At 51.0% G+C, this 25,394-nt stretch overlaps 1 protein-coding gene across 7 annotated transcripts in view; it reads left to right on the top strand.

The window, feature by feature from the left end:
• The window catches only part of CACNA1E (calcium voltage-gated channel subunit alpha1 E), a 263,601-nt gene that overhangs the window by 131,356 nt on the left and 106,851 nt on the right, over nucleotides 1-25,394 (top strand). For all 7 annotated transcript variants that reach the window (XM_045026738.1, XM_045026739.1, XM_045026736.1 and 4 more), the window contains one exon: nucleotides 11,204-11,307. In XM_045026738.1, coding sequence (XP_044882673.1) covers nucleotides 11,204-11,307 — 104 coding nt within the window. The remainder of the gene's footprint in view (nucleotides 1-11,203; nucleotides 11,308-25,394) is intronic.

The following is a 25,394-nucleotide window of genomic DNA, read 5'->3' as shown; positions in this document are numbered from 1 at the left end:
AAGGCGGTTACTCACCGTAGTAACTGGTGTTCTTCGAGATGTGTTGCTCCTATCCATTCCAGACCCGCCCTCCTTCCCCACTGTCGGAGTAGCCGGCAAGAAGGAACTGAGGAGCGGACGGGCCGGCTGGAGTATATATCCAGCGCCATAGCGGCGCCACTCCAGGGGGCGCCAGCCAGCCCGCCGGAGTTGCTAGGGTAAAAATGTTCCGAAGAACCGTGCACGCGCGGCGCGCACACCTACATGGAATGGATAGGAGCAACACATCTCGAAGAACACCAGTTACTACGGTGAGTAACCGCCTTTTCTCTTCCACTAGAAAACAAGTTACTCTTCTTTAATTGAAAGGAAAAATGTTAAACTTACAGTGGAAAAAGGGATCAGAACCTAAACCCACTATATTCAGCCAGCCCCTAAAAGCGTGTCCCTTCTCCCTCCAGCCTACCAATCTTCTCTCAACTGTCACAGGCTGCTTGGCCTGTCCTGGGCTCGCTTTTCTAACCACTGTCTTTGCACATGAATCGTTGATGTTGCAAGGATTATGTTGTCGATCAAATGCAAATCATTTGGGCTTGGTGGAGACATGACAGCACGTATCAAAATATCACAAACACAACAAGTCATACGGCTAGGGTTAGGACGTGCTTGGTTTCCTGTCGTGATGGGCTTCAGTTGGGAGGTGTGTGTTTGTAATATATGCACCGTAGTCCTTTATTATCCTGTGAAAGCTGTGCTTTTGCAGCAGTTCTCTCTGCTAAAGGGCCAGAGAAGGAGCTGTCCATTTCGGGCTCAGTCCTGCGAGATGCTGAGTGCTCTGGCCCAGATCTAGCAAAACACTGAAGCTGATACGTACCTTTAAGCACCTGAGTAATCTCAGTAACTTCTGTTTAAGGATGGGTGTAAGTGCTTAACCGGGGGAGAGCCAGGTTGCTCAGCACCGCACAGAATGGAGGCCTCAGCTTTGCCAGTAGAGGAGGTGAGCTTCAGAGCTACTAGACCAGAACTTACCGTAAATCTTGTTAATGGCTGTAAGGACGATGACAATGCTATGTAGACTTGAGCAGCCGACACGGGGACTACAGCTGGCTGGAACCTTTGTGGCCCCCACTGTGTGTGTTGGCAGCTGCACTGGCACAAAGTGAGCGTTAAACCTCAGTGCTAGGGTTTCCCCCCCACTCGGCCCTGGCAAGGGGACCCTGCCCTGACACAAAGCAGGTGCAGTTACACCAGTGGGCTGGGTGAGACAGAGGGCTGGGTAAGCCAGTAAGGGGCGGGCAGTGCAAATCCACCCCACATGTATCCCCCAGCTGAAGGCCTTGGCAAAACTGGTGTGAACTAGGGGAACTACGATGCTACTGTGCTCCCCTTGAGATGGGCCGGGATCCAACTCAGCAGCAATATCTAACAAAGCCGTGCTCCGTTTCTGCCCCCTGATGAGACATGCCCCATACCCAGTGCCAAAGCAACTGAGCTGATTGCTGGCGGGTGAAGTAGGGTCCTTGCCTCCGCCCCCAACGGCCAGTGTTTATCAGGAGGGGGAAGGGGCGTTGCAGGTTAAGATGTGGGTATGGCACTAGTGCAGATGTGGGGGGCCTTATGGCGGCTGTGACGAGGGCGGGAACGTGGTCCTAGGGGAGCTGTTCCACTGTGAGTGTATTCAGCCTTTTCCTTGGGAAACACTTGTGTCCATTTTCAAATGCAGAAAACTGAGATTCTCCTTTGCCCATGTTCTCCTCTCCCAATTCCCTGAGCAGAAGGGGCGGGACCATCAGATTAGAGATCACCTTAATCTTGCCAGGTTCTGCCACACCTGCTGATAGCCCTGGCTAGGCTGGGATATCTGCAGAGGGGCTGTCAGAGCAATGTCTCAGTGCTTCTGAGGATGAATTGGAATTTCTTATGTCTGGGACTCAAGGAAGAGCAGTGTGGTCCCGTGGAGAGGGCACTGACCTGGGGCTCAGGACTCCTGGGGTCTCTTCCCCGCTCAGCTACCGTCCACCCATATCAGACACTCCTCTCTGGTGCCCCTCACAGTCTAATGTATTTATCCTCTGTACACCCCTGTGAGGCAGGGCAGGGCTATTCCCCTGCTACAGAGGGAGAAATGAGGCCCAAAGAGAGTGACTGGCTTGCCCTAGGTCACCCAGGAAACCTGCCCTGCTCCATGGCCTTGGGGTGAGTCCTTCATCCTGTGCCTCGGTTTTCCAAGTTTGCATAAGGCCAATAATCCTGAGCCACCTTTATACAGCGCTTTGAATTCCACAGATGACAACATGTTCTCTGGGCATTATTATTAAGCAATAATCCTGGTGAAGTCGCTTGTAATCTGCTGCTGAACGCCGCTCTATAAGGTGGCAAAAAAAAAAATCCCAGGGTTCTGAATTCCCTGGAAAGCCTCGCTCCAATTGAACTCCCGTCTTGATTGGTTGAACCTCACTAAATCTCTTTGTTGGTGCCTGGATTTCATTTCCAGAGGCTAGAGAGGGCTGCGCTCCCATGCAAATGTTCAGCGTGCCGTCTGAGGTCTCTTTTCACCGAGGCAGTCAGGGAGCAGGATGCGTTGCGTTGTTGAGCTGAACAGCTATTTTTATTTCCCCAGGGGATAAAGTAAATGCCTTTTACTCAAGCATGGGCTGTGCAGAAGCACAGCGTGCAACTGCCATAGAGAGCGTCCAGCTCACCAATCAAAATCCTTCCCTTATTGTCTCCAACATCCTTCTCATTCCCCTGCTCGGTCTTGACCCAATTTACAACCCCCGCCCCCAATTCCATCTGCCCAACACACTGTATGTAGCTTGCGCTAACCTAGCTGTGCGGGGAAGAGAGAGTGCAAGTTGTGGGAAGAGGTCTATCTAAATCTCCCCTGTCTAGGTAGTTTTAACTCACTCTCCATATGAAGTGCAGGATTTGTGTAAATAACACAAGCAATCCGTCTTGTTCCCTGTGTGATGCTGTGCGGTTGTGCTTGCTTGGTTGGGGATGTTTGCTTGCTGTCCTTGCCAGCCACAGGGAGCTGGTGGGAGGAAGCGTTGCGTGACGAGGCAGAGTTCACCTTGTATTCTGATGGTGGGGTGATCTGCGGCCAGCCTGGTAACTGGTGGAAGGGAGTTTGTAGCTGTGGCCAGCTGAAGAGAGCCCCGATCCATCACCCAAAGTGTAGTTAACGTCAGTTTACCTAAGGCACAGAGCTGCCACGGTCCTGGGGAAGCAGCTGACCCCTGAGATTGCCAGGTCACCATGTGCTGGGGGCTGCCAGGAGCATCTGAGTGTGGAGCTGTCCATCTGCTGTGCTTGCTTGACTTCGAACTTGCAGCCCGGGAATGTCCCAAGGCTTTGTGACAGTGACTCTTCCTACCACGCCTCTCCCTCTTGGGATGCTGAAGCCCCAGGGCAGTCAGGCAGCACTGGCATTGCTGAAATCTTTTGAGCACCCAACTGCCCCCTGAGCCCATAGGCTCCCAAATGCCTATCTGCACCTGCCCAAGCTTTTGAAGATGTTTCCTATAGCCCCTCTATGCCTCAGTTTCCCTGTCGGAAGAACAGGCATAATACTTTATAATGCCAGACGATCGAGCGTAAAGCAGTTGGAGATCCCCTGACAGAAAGGAGGGTGGGGGGGGAAAGCCAGTATCAATCTTGAACCATAGCATGTTCGTTAAAGGCTCCCACTGACCTGGGACTCCACAAGCCTCGGCATTGCCAGAGTCACTTTGCATGTCAGAAGGAAGCTTTTGTGTGGTTTGTCTCCAAGTTACTGCATTTCTTGTCTCCTTCCCCCCGTCCCGGCTCCCTGTCCCTTTGGTGCGTCGGGCAAACACAGTCTCCCTCCAGCTGGTAAAGTCCATGGTGATTTTTCATCTCTGCTCCTGCTCAGAAGAACACTTCAAACACAGCTGCAGATGCTGCTGGCGGTGTGTGGCTGGAGTGTCCTGGCAAATCCATGAGAGGCTGGCATTTGGAGGAGCAGCAGAAAGGCTGGAAAGGAGACTGTTCAGTGCCCTGGCTAAGTAGAACTGAGGACCTGGGACTTCTTGGGAGGGGTCAGGCCAGATGCTCTGGGTGATTGGGAAAGGAATAGAGAGCTTCCAGATCAGGGGTGAGAAACTGCCCCAGGTCCGTAGTGACAGAAAGTTCCTACCTATTTGCTATTGAGTCTGTTTCCCACTTAACGGGTGTTTGTCGCTCCCGCACATGTGCACCCCTCTGGCACTGACATGCAGAATGCCCGGAGATGCCCCCTGCCTAGAGGAGTGTGTCCTCCTCCATGACCGGAGCGGGATGGCTGTATAGCTGCTGCCCATGCTGGCCTCTTTGGTAGATAAAGAGAGGACTAAAGAGACCAGGGCTATAAATCCGGCACTGGCCCCCCTCCAGTCAGTTCACATATAAGCATGAAGGAAATAAACCCGCCAGTCCCTTAGGCTGTGAGCTGGAACCCAGTTCTTCTTGGCAACTTTGTCCTGGTCTGTTTTACCTGGAGCCAGAGTCCCCAGCACTGTGTAGGCTAGGTGCATGATTATCTAGGTCATAGTAGTGCCTAGAGGCCCCACTTGAGATCAGGGCCACGTTGTGCGAGATGCTGTCTAAACACAGAATAAGTCAATCCCTGCCCCAAAGAGCTTACAGTCAAAATGGGCTAGACAGAGAGGGAAACAGATGTGAAGTGATTTGCCCAAGGTCACACCATAGGGCAGCGGCAGAGCTGGGAATAGACCCTAGTCCAGTGCCCTACCCACTAGGCCATGCTGCCTTAAGCATCTAGTAATGGCCAGGGTGTCTCGTCACCTACACTGGGGTGGAGGAGAAGGTGGTTTAATGCAAAAGGCAATGTCAATATTAGGGATGAGTGAAACAGTTGTCCCCCCAGTCTCAGACAGGACCTCTGTGCTTTCAAGCTTTGATAAATTTTGATCAACTCTACCCCTTGTTGTGATTCATTCCTGTGCACCGTTACCTTTCCTGGTTCTAGCTGGGGCTGGGAGTGGCTGAGTGGGCCCAGATGAGGGGGCATGGGTAGGGATCCAACCACTCTCACACTCAGCACACCCCAGACTCCTAACTTTCCAGAGGTTTGCTTCTATCAGTCGTTGTGGTTCCTGGAGCTCCCACCCAAACCTGTGTCTACCCCCAGATACTGCCTCTCATTATAGACTCATGAATGTCAAGGCCGGAAGGGACCATCATGATCACAGAATCATAGAATATCAGGGTTGGAAGGGACCTCAGGAGGTCATCTAGTCCAACCCCCTGCTCAAAGCAGAACCATCTAGTCCAGGGGTCTCAAACTCAAATGACCACGAGGGCCACATGAGGACTAGTACATTGGCCTGAGGGCCGCATTACTGACACCTCCCCCCACCGCCCTTGGCCCCGCCCCCACTCTACCCCTTCCATGAAGCCTCGCCCCTGCCCTGCCTCTTCTCACTCCTTCCCTGCCCCCATTCCAAACCCTTCTCCGAAATCCCTGCCCCAACTCCGTCCCCTCCCTGCCCCCAGGGGGTGCAGGAGGGGTGTGGGGTGTGGCAGGAGGTCAGGGTGCAGGAGGGGTGCAGCAGGGGGCTCGGGGCAGTGGGTTGGGGTGTGGGGTGCAGGAGGGATGAGGGGTGCGGCAGGAGGTCAGCGCAGGGGATCGGGATGCAGGAGGGGTGCGGCAGGCAGCTCAGGGAAGGGAGTTGGGGTGGAGGATGGGTGCGGGGTGCAGCAGGGGGCTCAGGGCAGGGGGTCAGGGTGCAGGGTACAGCAGGGGGTCAGGGTGCAGCAGGGGGCTCAGGGCAGTGCGTTGGGGTGCAGGAGGGCTATGGCAGGGGTTTCGACTGCAAGAGGGGCTCGGGGGGCAGGCTCTGGCCCGGCGCACACCGGGGGCGGGGCAGGCTCCCTGCCTGCCCGCCCTGCCCCCACGCCGCTCCAGGAAGTGGCTGGAATGTGGGGGAGCAGGGGCACGAGGTGTGTGTGTTGCTGTTGCTTCAGGCACCTCCCCCAGCATCTCCCATTGGCCGGGAACAGGGAACCGCGGTGCGCGTCGGGCCGGAGCCGCTCTAGGTAAACGCCGGAAGAGGGCGGGGGGGGGGAAGGGGGCTGCAAGGACCTCGCAGGTCACAGAAAATAACCTCGCGGGCCGCATGCGGCCCACGGGCCACGTGTTTGAGACCCCTGATCTAGTCAGACCTCCTGCACATTGCAGGCCACAGAACCTCACCCACTCACTCCTGTAACAGGCCCCTATTCTCAGGCTGAGTTACTGAAGTCCTCAAATCTTGATTTAAATGCTTCAAATTACAGAGAATCCACCATTTTCATTAATTCAAACCTGCAAGTGATCTGTGCCCTGTGCGGCAGAGGAAAGCAAAACCCCCTAGGGTCTCTGCCAATCTGACCTGGGGAAAAATTCCTTCCCAACTCCAAATCTGACGATCAGTTAGACCCTGAGCATGTGAGCAAGAACCACCCAGCCAGACACCTGGGAAAGAATTCTCTGTAATAACTCAGAGCCCTCCTCAGCAAGCTCCAGTTAGGAGGCAGCTACCTGGCTCAGCCCAGTGCTCGGGAGGGCTCCATGCCAGCTAAGCTTGGTGAGGGCCTCAGGCTGATTCCCACAAAGAACATGTGTGAAGGGGGAAGGTTGGACCGCTGGGAGGCCAGCTGGAGGTGAGACTGCTTGTTACCGCAGGGGGGCGGGGGCTGTTATAAGAGTTAGGCCATTGGGAGGAATCATGGTGCTTGTCAGTAGGGGCAGGGAAGGGATTGCTCCCCAGATCCATCTTTCCAAGCCATGGTGAGCAGCAGGGCACAGGGACATGCTGGGAAGGGAGGATACCAAGGGAAGCTCTCAAAATGCAGGGCCCTTTGGAGAGACGTGTGAAGGACTGGAGGGGGAATGAACCTCTGTCTCGCACCCAAGCCCAGCCTGGCTGAGGGCAGATGCCTTTGGAGAGATGGGAGCTTTGCTTCCATTTTTCCAGTGCTTTATGAACTGGGCTTCTCCTCTCATCTGGCTTTCATTTCGCATCTTCCCCAAAGGACTTGGGAAAGGCAGGAGATGCCCCTCTTTGCACTGCCTGCAAAGCATGGAGAGACACGGGTTCTAATCCCCCCTCCACCACCGCCTCCTCATCCATCCGCCCATCTCTCCCGCGCTCCCCTCCGGAGGTTAATGTGATAATTGCCATGTGTGACTGTTTACTTCAAGAGGAGGTGGCACCACCCCCAGCTGGGCAGGTTCGTCAAAGAAAACATTGCCGCTGCGTCACGGATGAAATTGCTGGTAATTGAGACCATTTTCCCGGCACAGGTGCACCACCGCCCCCAAGCTGCTTTCACCGTCTGTCATGATCCCCCTCTCGTTTGTGTGTCACTCTCAGTAATTAGAGTCTGCAGGTGAGGAAAGCGAGGCAGAGACAACAAGAGAGTGACACAAAGCCTGGGAGCATCAGCAGGCAGGTCTTAGGGCAGAGAGACAGGCAGTGACATACAGTGGCGCTGTCTTGGGAGGGATCAGGGAATGGGCTGCCTGCCTCCGTGGCAGGAGAAGGCCGGGCAGCTGGCTTGGAGAGGAGCCTCCTTCTGATTCAGGCGTGTTTTCCATCCACTTAGCACAGGAGAAATGGCTGTCGGGTGCAGGGCACTGGAGTATTAGGCCCACGTTCGCGAGCGGGAGGGCTCCTGGACGGTGGATGTAGTCCCATCTGGCCCTTTCTTACTACCTCCCAACACTCAGTGTCACAGTCTGTTCTGGGCTGACGGCAGGAGCTGCTTCAAAGTCTTGATTCAGTCTTTTCAGGAGCATTTAGTGCATTGGAGTCACTTTCATTAAAAGCCTTTGGGAGGCAGGGCAGGGCAGGGCTGGGGGGCACAGAAAGTGAGGAAGCAATGTCACAGCTCAGGGGTTTTAGCCAGCAATTTCTCATCTCCTGTTAAGAGGGTTTCCCCCCCCCTTGCAGATTTTTTTTTTTTGCCTGCTCTTCCAGTCTTTGGAGATTACTTTTACTTTTCTTTTTGAAGAGACTCACAGTGGTCCCTACACTGGCCGATCTGGAGATGTGCTGCTGATGACTCACATGAAGCTGAGGGCTTAATTAGCGTTAGGAAAAAAAGAATCGTTCATTCCAACAAGATTGATGCCACCTCCCTCAGACGGTCACGTTCTGCCGCATCACTGCTCAGGCCGGCGTCATGCGCAGATGACTTGACAAGAGGACGAATGGGAACTGAGAAGTGGCAGGGAGGTGGAGAGGGGGCACTGCTTTATTAAAAGGCTCAGTAAATAATTGTATTGAGATGTCACGGAGCGATGCTCGCTAGAAGCCTTTTAAGCTGATACGGTTTGGCCCTGTGGTTAGTGCTCTCCTGGGCGCTGGCATCTTCTCTGTCTGTTCCTCTGAGTCTCACCAGTGAGGCCGTGATGCAACATGGTTGATATGCTATTTACAATGACATGGTCAGACTAGACGTGTGCTTGGAATAACTCTGAACTGGAAGGGCAAAGGTTGGCAACCTCTAGCTGAGATGCCAACTTCATTGCATATAATTCTTCCTTCTGAACCCAGGTCACGCCTCACAGACACAAACACTGTGCGTTTTGTATTGTTTAGCATGGTGCAGGCAAGACACAAGGGAGCCCCAAATGAGGTCAGGCAGGAATGTGCAAAGAGAGAAACCTTACACATTCTGCTCTGTGCATGGCCTCAGGCCATACCTCCTCAGAGAGAAGGATGGGTCCAGCTGCCGTGTTTGGATGAGATGGAAACTTCTCCAGAATCCAAGGGTATTTTGCTCTGGGCTTATCTCTTCCTTAATTGTAATGTGAAACCTGACCTGCCACCCATCCACGGGCTGGTCACTCGCGGGAGGCCATTACAATGATAGGTGTGATTATAGCGGGGAGAGAGGAGGAAATGTGTCCCCATCCACCCACCTGTCAGGTCATGATGTGGGGACGAACAGTGTCTGTGTCCCCAAGTCTGGTCAGCTGTGGCGGGCTGGAGGGGAGGTGACAGAGGGCCGGGTGCCAACGCTTGGCACTGCCTATGACGGAGTATAGCTAGAATCCAGGCTCTGTGGGGAGGAAGAGTTTTTAACCCAGCTTGGAGATGGCACTCTGGGACTGGTGAAGGAGGAAAGGGGAGAGGCACAACATTTCAGCCTGGGTTTGGCACTGTGAATCCCTGTCTTTACTGAGCGAGGAGCACCGAGAGCGTGCTACTGTCGTGTGGGGCAGGGGAGGACTCTCTGAGATCCTCTGAGGTGACTGGCTCAGGCAGACGCTGGCAGCTGCCCGTTCTGCCCCTCGGAGGGCAGCATTTGCAATGTGTAAGGCAGGGGTTCTCAAACTGGGGGTCGGGACCCCTCAGGGGGTCGTGAGGTTATTACATGGGGGGTTGCGAGCTGTCAGCCTCCACCCCAAACCCCGCTTTGCATCCAACATTTATAATTGTGTTAAATATATAAAAAATGTTTTTAATGTATAAGGGGGGTCGCACTCAGAGGCTTGCTATGTGAAAGGGGTCACCTGTACAAAAGTCTGAGAACCCCTGGTGTAAGGAGACTGAGAACCTCCCCTGGTTTGCTTATAATGGAGCAGATGGCAGCTGCCTTCTCTAGTATGCCAAGGCGTGGCCTGCTGAGACACTCTGTCTCAGGGTACGATTCTCCATCCTTTATTTGGATCAAGATGAAACATTGCTTGGTAGGACCGGTAGTGTCTGTGGCCATACTCCAGCTCATAGGCTCATAGACTTTCAGACCAGAAGGGACCATCATGATCATCTAGTCTGACCTCCTGCAGCTAACTTGGTGCCATTCTCTCCATCCCAGCCAGTGGCCCATGCCTGGCATGGGCTTCCAGCCGCATTAGTTCTATTCCAGGAGACACAGATATGAGCAATATTCATTTGTTTGTTATTTGACTTGGCTATAGCACTGCCTTACTGAAGCACAAGGCCCCAGGCATTGTGGGGTGAGGCCCCCTAAATTCTCTGGCGCAGCCTCCAGCCCATGGCCTGCAGTATCCGTCCCCTTTGCAGCCCAGCCCTGCTCAGCAGACAGCCTGCTGCCAGGAGCCAGGCCAGCTAATGAGTCAGTTTAGCTCACCTCCCTTCCCTTTGGACATGGCTGGAGGGAGCGGCTTGGGGAGAATCACTGGAGCAGAAGCAGAGGAACTGAGACTCTGGAAGAGTTTGCATGCAACCCCCCAAATGCCCAGCTCCTGATATTTGTGTAAAGATTTGGGATAAAGACTCTTCCTCCGCTAGAGCCGGGATTCTGACTTTATGCCACTGTGTGCAGTGTCAGAGGCACTGACCGCTCTCTTTTCCTCCAGGCTGGTGCGGCTCGGCATGCAGAGCTTGGAGCATTGACTGTCCAGGAAGCTCATAAGCCAGCAGCAGCTCAGTACCACGTAACTTGTTCTGTGCTGGGTGCTCAGTGCTTTCCATGAAGGCCAGTTCTAATGCTCCCAGCTCCAGTTCCCTTCTCAACCTTGCCACCACCTGGCCCAGCTCTGAGCCCAGCCCCTCACTCCCACTGCAGGTGACTGCTTCACATTCCCTGGGGAAACAAGGGCAGCTGAGCCAGTTTAGAGCAGCTTGCCTCCGACGCCTCAGTTCTCTTTCTCAGGCCTGCTGTGGTGCCGCTCTGCAGCTACCCTGGCTCCCCAGCCCCCTGCCCATATCCATCAGGGCAGAGCGGGGAGCAGAGCTGTCTGAGCATGGCACGGCTCCTCAGCTTAATCCAGCCTAGTGGTGAGAGCTCCAAACAACACCTCTCCAAGGTGTACAAGTGGCTCCTCCTGGTTGGATCAGGGCAGGTCTGGATGTGCTCTTGGCTCAGGACAGGAAGATGCCAAGCCAGTTTCTCCCTCTCTGACTCCTGCTCTGCCCTTTAAAGTGCCGAGGCCTGTGCTGGTGAACTGCACCTGACAAGGACAGTACAGGACAGCACAGGCAGGGTGGAGGCAGGAGGCAAAGGCTCCCATCCAGTGCTGGGTACCAAATGGCAACTTCAGTGAATTACATGGGGTGGGAGGGTGGCATAGTCAGTTCTATGGCACTTGGGCAACATGCAGGATTCTGCAGAAGGCTCTGTGGCTGTGGAATCCCGGGGCACACAGGGCCCTGGTTATAGACCCTGGGGGATGAAGTAACCGGAGCCCTTCATGGTCACACAGAGGTGGAACACAGTATAACGTTGTTGTTTTTTTCCCTTTCAGACCAATGATGCCTTAGGAGCCACCTGGAACTGGCTGTACTTCATCCCCCTCATCATCATCGGCTCCTTCTTTGTTCTTAACCTTGTCCTGGGAGTGCTTTCTGGGTAAGCAAGCTGCTTTCCCCTTCTTTTGGGTCCATTAGCCCCTGTTAACCCTGCTGGGTCCTGACCCAATCACTGGTTGCTCTTGGGTTAGCACTGGGGTATTTGGGAGCTTCCTCATGCTCAGCCCTCCTTCAGGTTTCCCTTCAGTGACTCCTCCCGGGGAAGGCTTGGTCTGCAATAGTGTTTCTAGTGGGGTCCCAAAGGGATCTGTTTTTGTCCATAAGCTACTTAACATTTGTATCATTGACCTGGAAGAAAACATAAAATCATCACTGATCAAGTTTGCAGATGACGCAAAAACTGAGGGATTGGTAGATAATGAAGAGGACAGAATGATCTGGATCGCTCAGTAAATTGGCACACGTAAAGAATGTGTTTTTTTAACATGTCTAAATGTAAATGTAGACATCTAGATACGAAGTATGCAGGCCATAGTAGGGGATGCAGGACTCTCTCCTGGGAAGCAGAAACCCTGAAAAAGATTTGGGGGTTGCGGTAAATAATCCGCTGAACATGAGCTCCCAGTGCGGCGCTGTGGCCAAAAGGGCTCAAGTGATCCTGGGATATGTTAACAGGAGAAGCTGGGGTAGATAGACTCAAGGAACTCAGTGTATTTAACTTAGCAAAGAGAATCATAGAATATCAGGGTTGGAAGGGACCTCAGGAGGTCATCTAGTCCAACCCCCTGTTCAAAGCAGGACCAATTCCCAGACAGATTTTTGCCCTAGATCCCTAAACAGCCCCCTCAAGGATTGAGCTCATAACCCTGGGTTTAGCAGGCCAATGCTCAAACCACTGAGCTATACGAACATTAAGGGATAACTTGATGACAGTCCCTAAGTACCTGCATGGGGAACAAATATTTCATACTGGGCTCTTTAATCGAGGAGAGAAAGGTCTAACACAATCCAGTGGCTGCAAGTAGAAGCTAGACAAATGCAGACTGGAAATAAGGTGTACGTTTTTAACAGTGAGAGGAATTAACTACTGGAACAATTTCCCCAGGGTCACGGTGAATTCTCCATCAGTGACAACCGTTCAATCACAATGGGATGTTTTTCTGAAGGATACACTCTAGGAATTATGTTGGGGAAGCTCTACTGCCTACGCTGTACAGGAGGTCAGGCTAGATGATCACAATGGTCCCTTCTGGCCTTGGAATCTATGAATAGCTGTGAACTCACTCATAGCTTCATTGTTCCCTCCATGGCTGCCTGCTCAGAAGTGCAGCCACTAGTGGAGTAAGGAAGCCCCCCCACCCCCATGCAGCTGTATCGCCTCCTGGTCCCTCCCAACTCATCAATGTGATTGCACCGCCGCTGCTGCTGGCCAGTCCTCTTTTGGTCTGGGCAGGATGTTTTGTATTATGGTATAAGTGTCTCTGGAGCTTTGAATGCCACTTGAAGTTATTGATCGTGCACAGTTCCCTTGACATGGCCCCAGTCTCACCAGACGTTTACTTTTCCAAAGAAGAAAACACTAGGTTTAGAGTTGGCTTTGTCTCGCCCTTCTGGACATTCTCTCTACTGGGCTTAGTGCATGACACAGACTTCTGCCCTCCACACCACCTTCCCTACTAATCCTCAGCACACCAGTTCTGCACATCTCAGCAGCTTCCCCAGGGGAGGAGGGTGCCAGAGATTGGTCACACAGTCGGTCATTTGCCTAGCAGGTGGGCTGCTGGGCTCTGTTACTCATTCCAGCCTCTGGTATGATGTGAAAACTCAGCCCATTTCCAGCCTTCCTGAATCTCCCAAGCTGTGCTAAGCAAGAGATACAGTGTAACAGGCTCCCTCTCTGGTGCCATACAGCCAGCGGCTACTGCCTCATTGTGGTGGTTGGAGGCTCACTCAGACCAGGAAGGGGTTCTGTTACCACCTGCCCTGTAACCTTGGGGTGTCTTAATGCTGTGCTGCCGTGGCCGAAAGCGCTAACACCACCAGCCTGCCCTCAAGCACAAGGTCTCATCCTGGCTTCCACCAGCCCAGTTACTCCTGGCAGGGTGACCCCAATGCCCATTTCAGTACCAAGTCTCCCCAAATCTATCCTCCCTAAGTTCTTAATTACCAGACACTCAGACCTTTCCCCTCTGGTTCGCTCCCCCACCACAAAGGTGTGAAACCAGCCGCCCCAGTTATCAGTTGCTTTGGCTCCCACACTTCACACAGTTTGCACACTGAGACCTGCTTGGGATAAAAATAAACACAAGGTTTATTTACTAGAAAACCCACAGATTCAGAGCTGAAATAGTAGGGGAGAGCAAACACATACCGGTTACTCAGAAAAGAAACATAAAAGATGTAACCTCAGACTTTACACTTCTGTATTAGATAAAATCTCTTCGCTAATACAAGTTATCTATTACCACTGAACAATTTCCCAGCGTACCCACCAGCCTTTCATGGATAGCTTCCCGCCTACAGACTGTCCCTCAAGTTCTGAATGCCTTTTACTTCCAACCCCATCCATATTTAAGAGATTTGCAGGTTTATTTTCTTCAGTCATTATAGATATTCAAAGTGGGGAAATCCTCAGGTCTCTTGATGTCTTTCCACTAACTTCAGTGGCCCAGCATTGTCTTTTCCTAGATTGTTCAATGGATCATTATTCATTACTTGTCTGGTTTTGTGTAAATACCTGATTTGGAGGGTACCTCGTCTTCCCTGATTGCTCACTGCCCTGCTGTGAGGTGGAGCTGAAGTTTATGAGCTCAGTTCTCTATATATACATGAATTCATAACCATGCCCTGTACATGTCTCATAATGATCATTAAGTTCAGATACAAGCTTTAATAAAAGACCTTACTCGATACATTTTTATAACACAATACCATTAGCTCCAACCAGTTGACTCAGCTGCTTATTCTTTGGGGTTCAACTCCCCTGTTCTCCACTTGGGGTGTCTGGACCTGCATTGTCACTCGTGTCTTGCTGTTCTGACTGATGCAGTGCCACATGCTGCTTTGTGTTTGGGGGTGACGATATGCTGAGTCACCGAGATGGGACGCTGTCTTGGTACCACAGGATCATCATGGAGGGCGGTTGCTCCAAGTAGCCAGACAAAGCACTTATAGTTCCATCACTACTAGCACTACACATGTACTTTGCTCTCTCTATTCTTGTCTGGCTCCTCAGCCCCACCTAGACAGGGACAGTCAGCACAATATGAATGGAAAACACAGTCTAGGGGGGTTTTCAAGGGCTGGTCTGAGTCAGCCACAGTGCTGGGATCTCTTTTAAAGCCAGGAATGTCATCTCCTTTGGCTGGAGAGTTCAGAGTGTTGTAGTGACATATGCCTCATGAGCTTCTGGAGGAGCCTGTGAAGCTGCAGCGGCCAGGGACAACTGGTGTGCAGATAAATCCTGAACTGGGAAGTGGCGTTGGCAGCAGAGCGTGGAGCAGGGGCAGCAAGAGGCTGAACTGGAGTGTTTTCTTCTCTTGCGGGCTTTTACTTGGGTCGTTCTGGCTGAGCAGCTGAGCCATCTCGCGGTGGGGCAGAGCAATGAGGGCAGGAAGGACTGGCTGCTGCCATTTGATGTCAAAAGCTGTCAGGGAAAATGGTCTGGATCATTGTGTTCCTGGGGGGAGCTGACGGGAGGGGAGCGAGTGTGTGATGTATAGTTTGGATGTCAGGTTGGGGGGTGTTTGAGGTGTAGGGTGTGGGCACACAGGGAGAGTGCTGGTAGGCGGGGCATAGGGGTGTGTGCTACTAGCTGGTTAGCTATGGAGCTTGTGGATCAGGATATAGGGCATGGGCGTGGCTATAACGTGTGTGCGGCTGTGTCTACAGTTAGAGCTAGGGGTGTGATTCCTAAATAGACATACTTGTGCTAGCTCTCCTAGAGCTAAACAGAGCAGTGCAGCTTGGGCCGGGGTAAGCAGCAGCTCAGACTAGCCATGCTGAGGGGGCACCCGAGGTGGCTAGTCCATGTTACCTCTTGCTACTGTCTGTGCTACCGTGGGTACATTTCTATCTTCAGCATGCTAGCTTGATGGGACCTAGTGTGAGCTGGGAATCACACCCCCAGATCCAAGTGAAGCCATTGCCTGCGTGTGAGAGAGTGAGGTGAGTATAGGATGTTGCTATGTGTGTTTGATCTTTGTGTGTGAGAGTGCAGGGGGTGACTGAGCTGTGTGTGAGTGGGGGATGTGGCTAGGAGTGTGGGGTGTGGCTGGGAGAGCAGGCTGTGCCTGGGCAGTATGTGAGTGCAGGGCATGACTGTGAGTGCGGAGTGTGGCTGAGCTCTGTGTGAGTGCAGGCTGTGACTGTGTGTGCGGGGTGTGGCTGAGCTGAGTGTGAGGTGTGGATGTGCTGTGAGTGAGTGCGGGGTATGGCTGTGAGTGCGGGGTATGGCTGAGCTGAGTGTGAATGCGAGGTTTGGATGTGTTGTGTGTGGGTGCAGGGTGTGGCTGCGGGTGCAGGGTGTGGCTGTGCTGAGTGTGAGTGCGAGGTGTGGATGTGTTGTGTGGGTGTGCAGGGTGTGGCTGCGGGTGCAGGGTGTGGCTGTGCTGAGTGTGAGGGCGAGGTGTGGATGTGTTGTGTGGGTGTGCAGGGTGTGGCTGTGGGTGCAGGATGTGGCTGAGCTGAGTGTGAGGGCGAGGTGTACATGTGCTGTATGTGAGCGAAGACTGTGGCTGTGAGTGCTGGGTGTGGCTGAGCTGTGTGTGAGTGCAGGGTATGGCTGAGCTCTGTGTGAGTGCGGGGTATGGATGTTTTGTGTGTGAGTGCAGGGTGCGGCTCTGAGCGCAGGGTATGGCTGACCTGTGAGTGCATGGTCGGGTGCGTGTGGACAGCAACGTAACCGTTTTACTTCTCTCCGAGGATATGAGAGTTTAATGAAACCCATTAGCTGGGGATTGAAGAGAAGCAGAGCTTCTTGTCTCCATGGTGATGAACCATGGATGCACCAGCATGCCCTGAAATACTGTCAGAGGCTTAGAGCATGAGATGAGCAAGAAGAGAACAATTTCAGCAAGACAATCTCCTCCCTAATCCTCGTTTTCCATCATTCTGGAGGTCTGCACAGAAGGACTGAACTGGGACTGTCCAGGGACAGCCATGTGGGGGGCAGAAAATGTATCCCACAAGCTGACTTTCCATTAGTAAAGCCCGGGGAGCTCAGTGCAGGTGTGTGGGCTTCGTAGCCCCGTGTGCTGCTCTGCATTGTGACACATGCTGGTAGGAAAATAATGACTTGACACTCCAAATGCCTAGGAATGAATGGATGCAGCCTTTCTGGTTCTGGGGTGGCTCAGTGCTTGGAAGGGGCCTTTTCTATCGTTAGTTACCCAACACATCCAGGCAGCTGGAGAAGGAATGAGTTATGACAAGGACCCCACGGAAACAGCAGTGTCTTTTGTGACATGCATAATGATCATTGTCCTCTGCTATTTGATGTCGCCTCTGAACACCATTGAAACACCATGAACCACTAGGATAATGACTTGGATAGTAAATAGGGGGTTATAGAGGGAGTATAATAGCTGTAATGTCAGATAAGTGTTCCTCAGGTGTCATCCACTGGCTGATTATGTCAAACCCAGATGTTTATTCCTCTTCGATATTAATGTCAGACAATCAACTCAGTGTCCCAGCTCAGTGCTAGTGGGAGCAGTGGTAGAGACATGCTATTTTTCAGATGAAACATTCCCATCTCACTGTAGATCTACTTAAGTAAGAGTTGGGATATTGACCCTAGCATCCAGGTTGGCATTATGCCTAATTCATTTCTCCTCAGGTTTCAATCCATGATGGTACTCTTCTTCATTTCCCATTCTAAGTGGTTCTGTGGAGTTTGGGAGTACCGGTGAATTGTTGTTGGATACCACCCCACAGGCAGCTATTACCCAGCACTACATGGAATAATTCCTGTTTGTGAAGTTGGTAAAATGCTCTGGGATGTTTCAAGGTGCAGGATCAAAAATTGAAACTGTCCTTTCTACTCTTCCCTCAGATTAGCTTACAGAGCTGAGCGAAAGTTTTCAGTCCAATAGTAAATTCACTGAATAATGCAGTTTCGGGGCGTTTGAGTCTATTGGCAAATTTGTGTAAAATTTGTCATATAGTTTCAGCTCAATAAAACAGAGGGGAAAAAATTCTTAAAAGTCTAAATGACCCATTTCAACATTTTGTTTTGAAATGAACCATTTTGTTTCAAAACACCATTTTGAAAGGAAGTTCAAACAGTTAGTTTGACCAAAACTAAACTTTTTCACTGTTTCGTTTTAGCGAGAAAAACCAAAATATTCATTTTCAGTTTGAAACAAACCATTTTTTTTTGATATCTTGGTTTGGTCACCGAACTAAATAACCAGTTATTCCCTCAGCTCTCGCTGATGTCCGAAGTGGTCCCACTTTCTGCTTGTTCCTGGTGATCTGTGAAGTAATTCCATATGTGGGTGATCTTCTCTATGTGGAAAAGTAATCTCGCATAACAGTAGGCTCTGTGGGGTGTAAATCTGCTGTCTGTGGTGGCAAGGAAGAGGTATGCTCTCTTTGCCTCCTTCATAGCAATGATGGAGGTTTTTAGGAAAGTTGGTCTGAATTTGTGTGTATCAGACTTCATTTTTTCATCTCTCATGCTTAAGCGTTCTTTCTCCCATCTTTTTCTGTCATAGATCATTCAAGAACGGTGGCAATCTGTGTGCGTGACGGGGTGGGTGGGAGCGCTTTATAGCAGCCATCAGAGATAGTGGTTGTATTGCTTCATTGACTCTTCTCTGTGGCCTCTTGGCAGGGTAGAGTTTTCCATAATTAAGTTCTGGAATCTGGCCAAGTCCAAGAGTTTTTTGGGGGGCAGACCATAGTGGGGGTTGGGTGGGTTTCTTACTATCTTGTAATAAGGGGAGTTATTTCCTCCTAGAGGAGGACGTGGTGCTACTGGAACTGGGTGGTTCTTGCATTACTAATGTTCATGTCCAGCATTAGGATTCAGGTTGCAGTGTGTCCAGGTGTCTGTTGGTTCAGAGTATGCCTATGAGAAACGTAGTGTGAAAGGTTAGGATAAGAAGCTTGGGCTAACCTGTCAGAAGCGTCATCTACACTGATGTTAAAGTCTTTCAAGGCAGTGAGTTTTGTGAACTTAATCACCATGTGGGTGTGTGGAGGTCTGTAGATTTCTCAGGTTAGTTTAGTCTCAGGAGTAACAGATTAAGTAGATGCATTCAAAGGATTTTGTTTTTAGTGAACTTTTCATGCCTTTGAGCCCAGAAGAGAGGGGAATGGCTATTCTGCTTCCATATTTGCCCTTTTTTGCTCTGGGTGTGTGAAGACTAGAGTACCCTAGGTAGATGAGACAATGTGAGCTCACCTGGTCCAGCAGTGTCAGCCAGCCAAGAGCCTGTGATGCAGACCAGTCAGGTGACCCATCAGCAGTAAGACTGTGGATGACAAAGGGTCTTCTGATTACAGATCTTTCTTTGCTCTGTGTGAGGCTGTTCGTCTGTTCTGGGCCTGTGTAAGGTAACTGGTTGCTGATTGCATTGGATTGGAGATAGCTGTCTAGTGATCTTCCCAAGCACCAGCTGGCATTTCCACTGTTTATTTATTCTTATGAGGATTTGTATTGGGGAGGGATGCAAGTGGGTGGCTGGTCTAATTGGCAGTAGTGATGATCTAGTGGTGTGCCAGATACCTAGGGAACAGCAAGCCTGTTCAGCTCCCAGGAGGACAGAGAGAGGTGAAGATTTGGGCTTTTGCAAGATGCCCAGGCAACAGACCGAGAGTGTGACATTCCTGCACACGTTGCCATTGCAGTGCTGCAGGAGGGGGTGAAGCTTCACTCCAGAGCAGCAGAAAGTCAGATGGCTGCAGGGAGGAGGGGCATACTGTGCATCGCTGTGACTTGAGCCAAGGAAGAGAGCACCTCCACTACCTGTACAGGCCCCAGTGTGACAGGGAATCTGGGCTGTTCCCTTAATATCAGCTACTGGAGCATTAACAGGTGCCCAGTGGAGACCTTTATAGAAGAAAATGTAGAAAACTCTTCATTTGGGACGCACAGTAAGACGAAGTCTGATTGTCATGAAAATGCACATGCGTTAGGCTTTAGTTAGAACACGTGTTTGACTTCTTTAGCTTTTATTACATTTATAATACGTCATTTGTTCCTAAGGTTTCTGTTTTGTTAGGGGAAGTATTTGGGGCATACTCCAGATGCCAAAAACCTCGCTTTAAACTCTCAAGTGTCATAGTTAGACTGCGTAAACCTAGGGAGTCTGTCACATCTGGACTCTTGCACAGGTCTAGGTTTAGTTGCAGTCAGATAGCTTGGGACATTGAGGTCCTATGGTGATAAAATGCCTAGACATAAAATAAATATTTCCATCAAGCTATTCCACTGCTTTGTGGAATAGCGTCTGACAGTGGGAGTGAGTGTCAGTCTGAATGCATCTGAGCTCTGGGGAAGTAGAGTCAGGGACAAAGAAAGAAGCCACATCTCCTTCCCCAACTGATTTTAGGCCAGCTTTACAAGCAAATATTCTGAAAGCCACTGGGGAAGCCATGACATGGAATGTGAACCGGGACATTTTCCCTTGTGACTCATGGAACCCAAATGGGTTGTTTCTAGCAGAGACCTGCAATGCTTTCCTCTGAAATCACATACTCTCAGCATCCCAAAAACATGCACTGGTCTGGTCTGGGTTCAGGAAATCATCATCTGATGCCAACAAACCTGCCAACTAATGCCCTGTCTCTAACGGCTCCTTCCCTGGGTATGATCCATTAGAAACTGATCGCTGGCTAGCTCCAGCAGTACAAACCCCTCTTCTGAGATCCAAGAGCCCTTCCAATCTCGCTTCAGACATGGGTTTGGCACGAAGACAAAACTTGTAATGCTGACGGGAGACTCTCCAGGGGCCAAACTTCCACACTTAGCTCTATTATGCTATTGGCAGCATTTGATGTATTCAATCATGAGCTGTCACTGACCTGTTGGACCTCACCAGTGGTAGATGGAGTCAGATTAAGCTGCTTAAGTTACATTAGCTCCTTCCTCTCAGATAGCAACTCCTTTCTGAGAGCTGTCACGGGCCCAGTTCCTCAGGTCTCAGTCCTATCACCTGTCTTATTACACACGTGTGTGACTGCTGTGTGAAATCGTGAGATGATATGGAATACAGTGTCGCCAAAGTGCACCCAACACTCTGCTGCTCTACCTCTCCTCTAGGTTGTGCAGTGCTGTCTCACTGCTCTTCCAGTGTCAGAAGGGGTTAGCTATCTTGTGCGTACTCAGAAGACGATGCTGGTGGGACGTGGGATGCATTTGAAGGAACCAATGAAAATTGTGACTTCACCCTCTATTGAGGGTGCGTGCCATCCTGTAAAGGTGGTGCACAACCTAATGGCTACCCAGATAGCGTGTAGATTGGAAATAGCTTCTTTCACCTTTAGCTGGCCAAGAGGCTGCGTCCTAACCTCTTAAGGTATGTCTTCACTGCAATTAGCTGGACTATCTTAGCATGAGTGGAGTGTCCTCCCTGCAAGCACTTCCCCTGTAACTGTGTCCACAATGGTGCTGTACTAGCCCATGTGCTGGCATGGATTGCTGGTGGCATATTACATGGTTCTTAGTGATGCATTAAACTTGGCCACTCTATGATTGCCTTTGCAGGGTGTGCCCTCTCTCTCCTGTAAGGTGGAGCTGCTGTCTGTAGCACTGACATGGGAACAATACTTTGGGTAAATAACCTCCAAGTGGACTTGCTCATTATGAATGCTGATAGGTCTGAAGGCAAAAGCCAACAGCATTTGGCAGCAAGAGCTTTTACTTAGGGATGTCAAACAATTAAAAAAATAATCTCATGATTAATCATGAGATTATTTTTTTAATCGTGATTAATCACAGTTTTAATCACACCGTTAAACAATAAAATATCATTTATTTAAATATCTTTGGATGTTTTCTACATTTTCACATATATTGATTTCAATTACAACACAGAATACAAAGTGTACAGTGCTCACTTTATATTATTTTTATTACAAATATTTGCACTATAAAAAATAAAAGAAATTGTATTTTTCAGTTTACCTCATACAAGTACTGTAATGAAATCTCTTTATCATGAAAATGCAACTTACAAATGTAGAATTATTATATTTTTATATAACCACTCAAAAATAAAACAATGTAAAATTTTAGAGCTTGCAAGTCCATTCAATCCTACTTCTTGTTCAGCCAATCGCTAAGACAAACAAGTTTGTTTACATTTACGGGAGATAATACTGTCCACTTCTTATGTACAGTGTCACCTGAAAGTGAGACCAGGCATTCACATGGCACTGTGGTAGCCGGCGTTGCAAGGTATTTACATGCTAGATACGCTAAACATTTGTATGCCCCTTTCATGCTTCTACCTCCATTCCAGAGGACATGCTTCCATGCTGATGACGGGTACTGTTCGATAACAATCCGAAGCAGTGCAGGCTGACGCACGTTCATTTTCATCATCTTAGTCAGATGTCACCAACAGAAGGTTGATTTTCTTTTTTGGTGGTTAGGGTTTTGTACTTTCTGCATTGGAGTGTTGCTCTTTTAAGACTTCTGACAGCATGTTCCACACCTCGTCCCTCTCAGATTTTGGGAGGCACTTCAGATTCTTGAATCTTGGGTCGAGTGCTGTAGCTATCTTTAGATATCTCACTTTGGTACCTTCTTTGCATTTTGTCAAATCTGCAGCGAAAGTGTTCTTAAATCGAACATGTGCTGGGTTGTCATCCGAGACTGCTATAACACGAAATATATGGCAGAATATGGGTAAAACCACAGACCAGGAGACATACAATTCTCCCTTAAGGAGTTCAGTCACAAATGTAATTAACACATTATTTTTTTAACAAGTGTCATCAGCATGGAGGCATGTCCTCTGGAATGATGGCCAAAGCATAAATAAAATAATGTTTAGCATGTCTGGCATGTAAATACCTTGCAATGCCAGCTACAAAAGTGCAAATGTAAATCTACATTTGTGAGTTGTACTTCCACTATAAAGAGATTGCACTACAGTACTTGTATGAGGTGAATTGAAAAATACTATTTCTTTTATTTATCTTTTTTACAGTGCAAGTATTTGTAATCAGAAATAATAATATAAAGTGAGCACAGTATACGTTGTATTCTGTGTTGTAATGCAGAAAATGTGAAAATGTAGAAAAACGTCCAAAAATATTTATAATAAATTTCAATTGGTATTCTATTATTGAACAGTGCGATTAAAACTACTATTGCGATTAATTTTTTTAATCAAGTTAATTTGTTTTGAGTTAATCGCTTGAGTTAACTGCGATTAATTGATAGCCCTACTTTTAATGAAGATTGTCATTAAGGAATCCAGTCTGCACACCACAACATAGCGCACCTGACGGACTCTCTGTTTCTTCCCTGTCCACTAAACATAAAGGTGTCATTTGGGGGCATTTCCCCAAGTGATGGTCTTTACTGATCTCACACTCCAGCTTATAGCTAACTGATAGCACAGGAAAAGGATTTCTTGGATTGCCACTCTACCGAAATGCTGTGGAAGCACAGCAGAACTGGAGCTGGCAAACATGGGGTTTAAAAGCAGTGGAGAAAAAGGGAGATGTTAGACAAGAAAGCACAGCCCGGGTGGAATTGTGGGATAGCACTGGAGGGCTAAGCGCACCTGTGCATGATTAGCCAGTGTTCTCACTGCAGAGTATTGGGAGTTGCCAGGCCAGGCTGAAGCAAAATCCGACCTCAAGCCTGTACCTTCAGCTGTACCTGATAAATCAGGCTTAATGCCAGGTTAGAGCTTTTTCTGTGTGGACGGCAGAAGGGTTTGGGGCAAGACCCAGGCTATAGCGCAGGCTAACTCTCTGGTGAAGACATGCCCCCAGATACGGAGCTAGCCACTGTGATTAGGGTTTTTCACACTAGGAAACTGGATTACTTCAACGTGCTCTACCTTTACCTGACAAAGAAGAGATAGTTTCTATCATTTAGAGATGGTGCAACACACAACAGCGCAAGCTGCTAAGCAGAACAGCTCAGCAGGAGCATGTTACGCTAATACTCTACTCTCTGCTAATCCAATCCTGGGGTACAGTTCAAGGTCTTGCTCATTTTCTTTCAAGTACTAAATAGGCTATAGCTAACTCAAAGGCTGCCCCCTCCCTCACTTCATCAGGGCAGCTGCTTTCATTAAGGACACAATGGGCGATAGAGCTGAGATTTGAACGTGCACAGGTTGGAGAAAGGATATTGGACTGGGTAATTTACTGCCACCAGAAATCCAACTGAGCCCAAATCTTATAGCCTCTAGGTTCTATTGCTCATCTCTTTCAGCAGTCAGCCCCCAGTTGTTAAACCATGGCATGACCTCTGGGGTGTAAACCAGGGGTGAGCTGCCAAAAAATTAACAACCGGTTCCCTCCTCCTCACCCCTCAAGGGGGTTGTGGCTCCCCCCCCGGGACTCCTGCCCCATCCAACCCCCCACGTTCCTTGACACCACACCCCCCGGGACTCCTGCCCCATCCACCCCCCTTCCCTGTCCCCTGACTGCCCCCTGCCGCCCCATCCAATCCCTCCTCTCATGCCTGATGGCTCTCTGGGACCCTTGCCCCCATTCAATCCCCCTGTTCCCTGCCCTCTTACCGCCCGACTCCTATCTGCCCCAACCCCTATCCACCTACCCCCAAACTCCCCTGCCCTCTTCCAACATCCCCGCCCTGCTCCCTACCCCCTTACCACGCTCGAGGCCGGGCCGGGGGTGCTGGGCCGGGCCGGAGCCGTTCGGCCGGGGCCACTCGGCTGGGGATGCCTGGCCGGAGTCGGGGCCGGGCTGGAGCCATGCTGCCCAGCCAGCCAGAGTCAGGGCTGGAGCTGGGCCGGGACTGGGCCGCGCCACTAGGACCAGAGCCGGGCTGCGCCACCAGGACCAGAGCCGGGGCCGGGGCACGCCGCCCAGCTGGGACTGAAGCCGGGGCCAGGGTGCCTGGCTGGGGCCGGGGCCAGAGGTGGGCCTCACCGCCGGAGCTGGTCCAGGACTGAGCTGCGCTGCTTGGCAGGAGCCAGGGCCGGGGCGCCCGGCAGGAGCCAGGGCCGTGCCGTGCCGTGCCGCCGGGCCAGAGCCAGGCCACACCACCTGGCCAGGACCACAGCCGGGGCCGGGGTGCCTGGCTGGGGCCGGGGCCAGAGGTGGGCCGCCCCGCCGGAGCTGGTTCGGGACTGAGCCGTGCTGCCCGGCAGAAGCCGGGGCCGGGGTGCCCGGCCGGAGCCAGGACCGTGCCGTGCCGCCGGGGCCAGAGCCGGGCCACACTATCTGGCCAGGACCAAAGCTGGAGCCGGGGTGCCTGGCTGGGGCCGGGGCCAGAAGTGGGCCAAGCTGCCAGAGCCGGGCCGGGACTGAGGGGCACTGCCTGGCAGGAGCCGGGACCGGGGCGCCCGGCCGGAGCCGGGGCCGAGCCGCGCCATGCCGCCGGGGCCAGAGCTGGGCCACACCACCCGGCCAGGACCGAAGCCGGGGCCGAGGTGCGCCGCCTGGCCGAGGTCAGGGAGCTGGGCCGCACCGCCCCACCCCAGAGCCCTCCTCGCTCCCCCCCCCCGACCTGCGCAAAGCAGCCCTTCTCAGCCCTCCAAAGCTTCCCGTGTTCAGGGGAGGAGGCAGAAGTGAGGTGGGGCTGGTGGCAGGGCGGGGAGCTGCTGGAGCTTTACCAGTTAAATTTAAAAGCCCCTTTAGAACCAGTTGTCCTACGTGGGACAACCGGTTCTAAAAGGGCTTCTAAATTTAACAACCAGTTCCTGCGAACCGGTGGGAACCGGCTCCAGCTCACCACTGGTGTAAACAACCTAGATACATTTGCTCCTAAGTGGCTTCAAAATATGGGTAAGAGAAAGAGAATGAGTCCCTTCTTAAGATTCTTGACTTTCTCTAAATACTAAGGTGAGTGGTGTCTTGGAAATGTGTATAGTAATGCTAATAATAGCAGATAAAGTGTCTCCTTTTGTACTGCAAAGATCTGGAGTTCAAATCCTGTTGAAGTTTTACTTCTATTAAAATTCCTATTCACTTTTTCTCCATCCATGCAATTACAGATCAATTCATTCTCATCTCAAACAATCA

Source organism: Mauremys mutica, chromosome 8 (genome assembly GCF_020497125.1).
Source record: "Mauremys mutica isolate MM-2020 ecotype Southern chromosome 8, ASM2049712v1, whole genome shotgun sequence".
NCBI classification, from domain to species: domain Eukaryota; kingdom Metazoa; phylum Chordata; order Testudines; family Geoemydidae; genus Mauremys; species Mauremys mutica.
This window is presented reverse-complemented; position numbering and strand designations above follow the sequence as displayed.